This window comes from Sebastes umbrosus, chromosome 20 (assembly GCF_015220745.1).
Source record: "Sebastes umbrosus isolate fSebUmb1 chromosome 20, fSebUmb1.pri, whole genome shotgun sequence".
NCBI classification, from domain to species: domain Eukaryota; kingdom Metazoa; phylum Chordata; class Actinopteri; order Perciformes; family Sebastidae; genus Sebastes; species Sebastes umbrosus.
The window spans coordinates 22,330,238-22,338,552 of NC_051288.1; the positions used below are offsets into that span (position 1 = coordinate 22,330,238).

The window sequence follows — 8,315 nt, forward strand, 5'->3', positions numbered from 1 at the left end:
AATAAATTTCTTTCATAATATACTTTTTCTTTTTTTTAATATAAGACTTTATTTTTATAAAATTACAAAAAAAATGTTTTAATATAATGACTTTATTTTCATAATATTAGAATTTTTTTTTAATATAATAACTTTATTTTCATATTACGATTTCTTTTTTCTTTTTTTTTTTTAATATAATGACTTTATTTTCATAACATTACGATTTTTTTTATTTTTTTTTTAATATAATGACTATTTTCATAAAATTACGACTTTTTTTTTTTTTTTTTAATATAATAACTTTATTTTCATGAAATTACAATTTCTTTTTTTTTTTTATATATATATATATATATATATATGACTATTTTCATAAAATTACGACTTTTTTTTTTTTTTTAATATAATGACTATTTTCATAAAATTACGACTTTTTTTTTTTTTAATATAATTAATTTTTTCATATAATACAATTTTTTTCTTTTTTTAATATAATGACTTTATTTTCATAATATTAGAACTTTTTTTTTTTAATATAATAACTTCATTTTTATAAAATTACTTTTTTTTTTTTAATATAATGACTTTATTTTCATAATATTACAACATCGTTTTTTTATTTTTTTTTTTTTAATATAATGACTTTATTTTCATAATATTACAACATTTTTTATTTTATTTTTTTAATATAATGACTTTATTTTCATAATATTACAACATCGTTTTTTTATTTTTATTTCTTTAATATAATGACTTTATTTTCATAATATTACAACATTTTTTATTTTATTTTTTTAATATAATGACTTTATTTTCATAATATTACAACATCGTTTTTTTATTTTTTTTTTTTTAATATAATGACTTTATTTTCATAATATTACAACATTTTTTATTTTATTTTTTTAATATAATGACTTTATTTTCATAATATTACAACATCGTTTTTTTATTTTTATTGTTTTAATATAATGACTTTATTTTCATAATATTGACGTCTGACCGTTTGCCCTCCGGTTAACAGGTGGAGGTGTCGTAAAGACGCAGGGCTTACACACGTTATCAAAACAGCTTTTTTCGCTTAACACATCACTTTTAAATAAATTATGTTTTAGAAAGCATTAATTAGATTAATTTAATATTTATGACACTATTGTCTGTTTTTCTTCTACTCATGGTCGGTTTTGTTGACGTGACGACAGCTCAGCGTGTCTTGCGTCACTTCTCGCTTTACGGCAGAGCGTGGTGCTGGAGGTCAGGAGCTTGAGGAGGCTAACATCAGTTCAGGACTCTAACTCTGTTTTCATTCATAAAACCCACTCAGGATCACACAGACACATCAACAGGACGACGTGTGTTGGTGTCGGTGACTCCAGCTGCTCGTCGTTGATCAGTTTGTCTTGTATTTCGAGTATTTATTGGGACTAGCAGCTCTCTGCTAACTGTTAGCCACATCAGCTCAGCTAGCAGCTCCAGTGTTTCACAGGTGACTCCTCACCGTCGGTTCTTCTGCAGACATGGACAACTCACAGGGATCTGGAGGAGCAAAAGGAGGTTTTGGGAGTCTGTTTGGAGGAGGTGCACCTGAATACTCCAACACAGAGCTGGCTGGAGTTCCCTGTAAGATCTCACTGCTTTAGATAGCTAGCTTAACCTGCTAACAGCTGTTCTGTTAGCCTGCTTCATTACCCTTTAAATATCTCCTAAATACAACTTTCTCTATATATGAATGTTAAAAGTTGTTGTGATGTAATTTCAGTGACTGGAATGAGTCCTCTGTCCCCTTATCTCAACGTCGACCCTCGTTACCTGGTTCAGGTGAGCTAACAGCTAAAGTAGCATATTATTAGCTGGTGTTAAGTTAATGAATGTTTTTGTGTGTTTTCCTGACTGTAACAGTTATTAATGTTTTTGTGTGTTTTCCTGACTGTAACAGTTATTAATGTTTTTGTGTGTTTTCCTGACTGTAACAGTTATTAATGTTTTTGTGTGTTTTCCTGACTGTAACAGTTATTAATGTTGTGTTTCAGGACACAGATGAGTTCATTCTGCCTACAGGCGCCAATAAAACAAGAGGGAGGTTTGAACTGGCTTTCTTTACCATTGGAGGATCCTGCATGACTGGTAAGAGGCAAACACCTGTTACACCACAGGGTCACATGACTTCATTAAATTGTACCTAAAACATAATTTTATAATTTTGTTTTCTATAATTGTGAAACATTAAGTAAAAATGAGAGTACTATATATGTCAGAAGCAATCAGACACTGTTGTTTACTTTTATACATCATGTATAGACAGATAGTATAGATAGACTTTATTGCTTCTCCAAATAAAGTTACAGAACACACACAACACAACACACCAATAAAACATACAAATATACAGTGTACAATATACAATAATGCAATGGACAGGTAGTAGCAGGTTATATAAATAAATGATAATAATAAAAGAGAGCACCTCTTATAAAATAAGAGTTCCCTAGTGCAGTTATTCTAAGTTCATAAATGTTTATAAATGTTGCGGCTGACCCGTGGGACCTTAAATCAACGGCCTGATGGGAGCAGCTCAAACTCTGAGTGTAGTTGATATGAGGTATCTATAGTTATCTGTTTAGCCCTCCTGTGTACAGCACTGTCAAACATATTGCAAAGTTGTTTCTGTGACTTCTCTTGAGTTTGGTCCTGTGGTTTAAATGAGAGAAAATCTAAATTCTACAGCATAAAATGACGTTTAGACAATAATATAGTTACGACTTTGTGGCAACAGAGTTGAATTTGGTTTGGAATAACGGGAGGCCTGCAGAGAGTCTTTACCTCGACATCTGAAACCTTTACGATGAACTGGGAGCCAGACCTCATCACCCAACATCAGTGACAAGCCAACCTTAATAATGATTTTGTGGCTGAATGGGAGCTAATCCCTTCAGCCAAGTTCCAAACATCTTGTGGAAAGCCTTCTCAGAAGAGAAGAGGCTGTTAACAGCAGCAGATTATGACCTTTGGAATGACATGTTCAACAATCACACTTTGGTATTTTCATTGTTTTCACCTAATGCCTCACTCAGTCTTTCTGCCTCTTTGTTTTGACTACAGGAGCTGCATTCGGAGCTTTAAATGGTCTGAGAGTGAGCCTGAAGGAGACTAGAGACATGGGATGGTCCAAACCTCGCAATGTACAGTGAGTATGGAGACACAGTTCAGTTTACCAGTAGTGTTATTCCTATTATTACACCTGGATCACTTGACCTGTCCTCTAAATGTTTGTTTTCTCTCCTCAGGATTCTCAACATGGTGACCAGACAGGGTGCTTCATGGGCCAACTCTCTGGGCTCAGTTGGTAAGACTATTATAATGTAACTGTAAAAGCTACTGTATATGTTTTTTCTTTTTGCTTCCTCTTATAAAACTCTGTGCCTTTTTGTTTGCCGTTGCAGCCTTGTTATATAGTGTTTTTGGCGTGGCGATAGAGAAGGCCAGAGGAGCAGAAGATGACATTAACACAGTGGCTGCTGGGACGCTAACTGGGATGCTCTTTAAATCAGCCAGTAAGTGTCTTTTCTGCTTTTATATCTGCCTTTTAATGTGTTTGTGTATCTCCATGTGTTATTGAGGTAAAATTACAGGTTTTCGCTATTTAGAGAAGTGAAAAATAGAGCCTTATTTAAAAAATACAGGAATTATAATGTAAGAAAAAACAGACTCACTTTTTTTATATGTATCCTTTATTTTTGCAGGTTGACCGTGTGATATATTTATATGATTACCTTATTTACATTTTTTTTTTTTTATTGTTTTTCACTAAAAAAGATGTTCTAAAAAAAGATGTGTCCTATCTGTGATGCAATAAAAAAATTGTTTCTTAACTAAATGTAAGGTAAAGTGATAACAGTACGTCTTAGTGCCATTTTAAGAGTTTTAAGCATATTTTGATGATTATCAGGATAATATCGTGAATTGCAATTATTTTTGGCCAGGATAATCGTGTCATGAAAATTTCACATTGTCCCCTCATATGTTTGATAACTATTGCAAATTGACCACCTCTATATTTTAATTTATCTTATAATATGTAAATACTCTGTAGGCTTGTTGTGAAGTGCAACTAATGTGCAGAAATTCATTGGAAAGCACCAATTTTTTGAGAGTCGATAAATCATCTTACACTAAATCTGTTGAGCTCTAACCATCTGTTACTTTGGGTGAATTAAAATAAGAAATTATTTCCTGAAGTTGCTGTTGGACAGATGTTTTTTGATGCATGTTTATTTTATTAGCGTCACCACTCATTCTGTTACTGCTGTGTGTTTGCAGGTGGCCTAAAGGGTGTGGCCCGAGGAGGTCTGGCTGGTTTAGCCTTGTCTGGTGCCTACGCTCTCTACAGCAACTGGGACCACATCACCGGCTCCCCCTCTCCCTCCAGGCTGTATTAACTTCCTCCCACATACATCTACTTCTACACTTAGGGCCAAATATCTCTCCGGGACACCGCCTTTAACCACAGCGCTAAGAGGAATTAGACTCTGGTCAAATGCAGTGTGCTTTTCAGGGAAGTGTGGGTCGGTCCCAATTCGCTGGTTCCCCTTCTGTAACCACTTTCCTTTCCTGGAGCACTCTGGGGAATTAAAAGAAGATTGGACTAAATTCCTCTGTGAATCCAGATGACCGTCCTGTAACACCCCTCTCCTCATAATATCCTCCGTCACTGATGTGATCAGTAATGAGAAGACACCGTGGGGATGTTTTATAGAGGTGTGTTTGTTCTATCATTGTTTATGGGAGTCTTATTAGTCTTCTTTGATGCTAGTTTTGAAATCAATGAACCCATGATGTTTGGGTTAAATGAGCCAATTTGTAAGATGACATCTGGTGTGTGTGTGGTTCACCAGATGAATGTACTGATTCTGGACTGAAAGACTCTTCTGTAGTAGAAGAGCAAAGAGATTTTCATCTACGATCTACAGACAGAGCTTAGCCTTATCGGGTCAGCTCTACTCATATTTATTGAAGCGTATCTGCAGTGGTTTCTGTTGCACTGCAAGAAGAAATCACTGTAAAGCTGTTTATGTGTCTCCATCAAATCCATTGTGTTGAAAAATATATTAAAAAAAATTGGAAATGTTGACAAAGATGTTGCTTTTAACCAATTTTATTGCGTAAATGTAGTCTGGGTGTAAAAGGTTGTGAGTAGTGTATACTGTGCAGTGCTCTGCCACAGAGTAGTGCACAGTGTAGACTGTAATATGGTGTGTTAGAAAACAATTTCACATTCAGAACATATATTTACATCTTGAAGTGGTTGTTGAATGTGAGACTTTTAGAAAAAAAACAGATTGTAGTCGTCTGCAGACGTCAGACATGAAACAGAGCTTATGTTTGCTGAGTCAGGCGGCCCACTTAGTGGAGGAAGAAGTCCCTGATGCGCGTTGCCTCGATCCAGGGGATGTAGGTGCGGGTGCGGGTGAAGACGCTGGGTTTGTTCTCCACGGTGCAGCCGATGGGGCCGAAGCTCACCACGCCGTGAACCTCCCAGCGGTCCTGGCCCTGCTGGCACAGCAGAGGACCACCAGAGTCACCCTGGGAGAGGAAGGAGGAGAGAGTTTATGGTAAGGACGTCCTTTTTTTCCCATAATAATTTATTTATTTATTCATTCATTCATTCATTCATTCATTCATTCATTCATTCATTCATTCATTCATTTATTTATTTATTTATTTATTTATTTAGGAAAGGGTCACCAGCGCCCCCCAGAAGGTGGCGCCCTATGCGACCGCCTATATGGTCTATGCCTTATGCCAGCTTTGCCCTCACCCATTGCCAGTTGCAAAGACGATAAAGAACAAAAAAAAAGAAAAAGATAATAAATAAATAAATAATAATAAATAAAGTACACATTGACATTAATATTTAATTACAGGATAAATCCCAAACTACAGATAAAATTAGCTGATAAACTTTATATCAGGACATCCTTTTTATTAAATAATTAATTCTCACTTCTACCTCCAACAGTTGCGTCTGTAAACCTCAGTCCTACCTGGCATGCAGCAGGCGGGCCCTCCGTGTCCCTGATCCCGGCACAGATCATAGAGTCTCGCACGCGGTCGCCCCAGAATTTCTTCTGCCGGCAGGTCTTGTGGTCAATGATGGGCAGGCGGGCTTGATTCAGGGCTTCTGCCAGAGACACATTCTCCTTCCCACCTGTTCAAGGACAATAATTTAGATTTAAACAAGAGCTGTGCTCGACCAAAGACATTCTCAATCGACTAACACACATATTTTGTCGACTTATCGATTAGTTGATCTGTAAAACTGAATTTCTCCTCAAAGAATCACAAAAGCACCACTTTAAATCTTGCGTTTACCAGAGATGTGCTCATAAGTTTCATGGAAATAAGTCATTCAGCATGAAAAAAGCATAAAAAAAACGACTAATCGACTGAAGAAATCTCAGTCGACCGAGACCAAAATGACAGATTATTCGACTCAAGGAGGTTAGCCCTAAAACCTGCATTTAGATTTCTACTTCTCTTGACTTTTTATCCACGCTAGCGGCATGATAATCACTCTGGTCCAGACTGAAATATCACAACTGTTGAACAAGATGGCCACAACGTTTTGTACACGTTCATGCTCCCCAGAGGATGAATCCTATTGATTATTTTCCTATAGCGACACCAGCTGGTTGATCATTGTCTTCCACTCACCCCGGGTGTCCCCCCAGCCTGTGACCCAGCAGTAGTGTCCCGGAGTGAGGCTGGTCTGCTTGCGCGGCAGGCAGGCGTAGCGGATGAAGTTCGAAGGGACGATATCCGTGGCGGCCTTAACCAGGGCGATGTCGTAGTCCAGCTCGCTGTGAGTCGGGTACCGGAAGTTCTCGTGCCGGTAGATTCTCTTCACGGGGAAAATCCTCTCTGCCGTCTCTGAGCGCCTCAGCTTGTGCTTCCCCAGGACGATCCTCCAGCTCCCAGCATCCTCAGCTTTACCCCTGAGAGGCCACACAAAAACAGTTAAAGCAAGACCTTTGTGGTTCTCACTGTGGTTTTTTTTTTCCCACAAAAAAATTATTCAAACAACTAAATCTGTGTTTCTTCTTCTGTGTTTATGGTTTCTTACTTCTGGAAGCAGTGAGCAGCAGTGAGGACCCAGTTCTTGTGGATGAGAGTTCCTCCGCAGACATGGATGTAATGTTTACTTCCCCTGGGACGAACCTACGAGAAACAACCAGACAGCTTCCTCAGTGATGTGAGATCACACTTTATAATAAAGGCACAAATCATATACATACATAATGCCTAACTAATGTCACTCGTAGTGATTTAACACATGACCTAATGCAGAATGAATCACAAATTCCTGTTGCTCACCATGCGATTAGCTCACACTCAATAGATCATCAATTAAGGAATATTAATTCACAGTAACTACATACATTAAAGGAATGGTGTGTAGCATTTCAGGAGCTCTATTAGCAGAAATGTATTATAGTATTCATAACTATGTTTTCATTAATCGTTGTTTTCGTCCGCTAAGAATGAGCCCTTCATATATATGTATGTCTATATTTATTATTGGACAGTCACGATATAGCGATCGTTTTATAAAAATAACTTTTTTTAATCATATTTGCTCCAATCTCACTTACTGCTGCTTTAAGTGAAGCAATTACAACATAGCGCCATCTCCTGGACGGTTCAATTTCTGTGGTTCAGTTTCATCAGAGTTGGCGGAAATTCATACTGTCTCCTTTTTTCGGTAAAAAACTAAAGCTGAAATGAATTTAAATTAATTTCTTTTCTTTTTTTACCCAGGCAATATTGTTTCAGTTTAGTTTTTCTTAAAGGATATAGTTTTTATTTAGTGTCAGTTCACTAAAACTATTTTTCACTGTTTATTTTCGTTTTAGTTTCAGTTTTAGATTACTATAATAACCCTGGTCAATACAAAGTGAGAGTTACCTGCAGAGAGACCTGCCAGGGCCAGGAGTGAGGTCTGGCCTCGTTCCCAGACACGATCCTCTCCGCCATGTTGGGCTTGAAGTGAGCCATACCACAGTCCCTCGGCCAGTCTGAGAGGAGAGAAGATGAAGCCCCAAAAAACAGACATCAGACATATTAAAGTATGTTTTAACAGGAGCCTTGAAGGTGACGTGTTTCTGTGTTTCTTTGCCCTCACCCAAGTGGAGCAGCTTGTGCTGTGGCTGTCGTCCGGGGGTCAGTGTGTACGCATCTGCAGGCAGCGATGCCTTGCTCAACAGCAGCGGCAGCAGCAGAGACAGAAAGAGGAGCAGAGGAGGTCCAGGTACAGCCATCGTCAATCACAGAATCAC

General features: G+C 37.3%; 2 protein-coding genes across 2 annotated transcripts; one reads left to right on the plus strand and one right to left on the minus strand.

Annotated features, from left to right (window-relative positions):
- Positions 1-1,125: 1,125 nt before the first annotated feature.
- Positions 1,126-5,108, plus strand: timm23a (translocase of inner mitochondrial membrane 23 homolog a (yeast)). The gene is made up of 7 exons (XM_037755779.1): positions 1,126-1,602; positions 1,742-1,800; positions 2,013-2,106; positions 3,082-3,166; positions 3,267-3,325; positions 3,423-3,533; positions 4,300-5,108. Exons 1-7 carry the CDS (start codon positions 1,500-1,502, stop codon positions 4,416-4,418), a joined length of 630 nt encoding a protein of 209 aa, XP_037611707.1. The 5' UTR covers positions 1,126-1,499; the 3' UTR covers positions 4,419-5,108.
- Positions 5,109-5,117: 9 nt separating this feature from the next.
- On the minus strand, positions 5,118-8,315 carry zgc:112285 (uncharacterized protein LOC561476 homolog). The gene is made up of 6 exons (XM_037755761.1): positions 8,162-8,315; positions 7,945-8,054; positions 7,103-7,197; positions 6,694-6,974; positions 6,024-6,187; positions 5,118-5,562 (listed from the first exon to the last, which is right to left on the minus strand). Exons 1-6 carry the CDS (start codon positions 8,295-8,297, stop codon positions 5,383-5,385), a joined length of 966 nt encoding a protein of 321 aa, XP_037611689.1. The 5' UTR covers positions 8,298-8,315; the 3' UTR covers positions 5,118-5,382.

Excerpts from the sequence above, each read along its gene's own strand:
- timm23a (XM_037755779.1), top strand. The coding sequence starts at position 1,500 with ATGGACAACTCACAGGGATCTGGAGGAGCAAAAGGAGGTTTTGGGAGT. Across the intron at positions 1,603-1,741 it reads AGAGCTGGCTGGAGTTCCCT|TGACTGGAATGAGTCCTCTG; the intron begins GTAAGATCTCAC and ends ATGTAATTTCAG. Across the intron at positions 1,801-2,012 it reads ACCCTCGTTACCTGGTTCAG|GACACAGATGAGTTCATTCT; the intron begins GTGAGCTAACAG and ends GTTGTGTTTCAG.
- zgc:112285 (XM_037755761.1), bottom strand. The coding sequence starts at position 8,297 with ATGGCTGTACCTGGACCTCCTCTGCTCCTCTTTCTGTCTCTGCTGCTG. Across the intron at positions 8,055-8,161 it reads GCACAAGCTGCTCCACTTGG|ACTGGCCGAGGGACTGTGGT; the intron begins GTGAGGGCAAAG and ends CTCTCCTCTCAG. Across the intron at positions 6,188-6,693 it reads AGGCTGGGGGGACACCCGGG|GTGGGAAGGAGAATGTGTCT; the intron begins GTGAGTGGAAGA and ends GTCCTTGAACAG.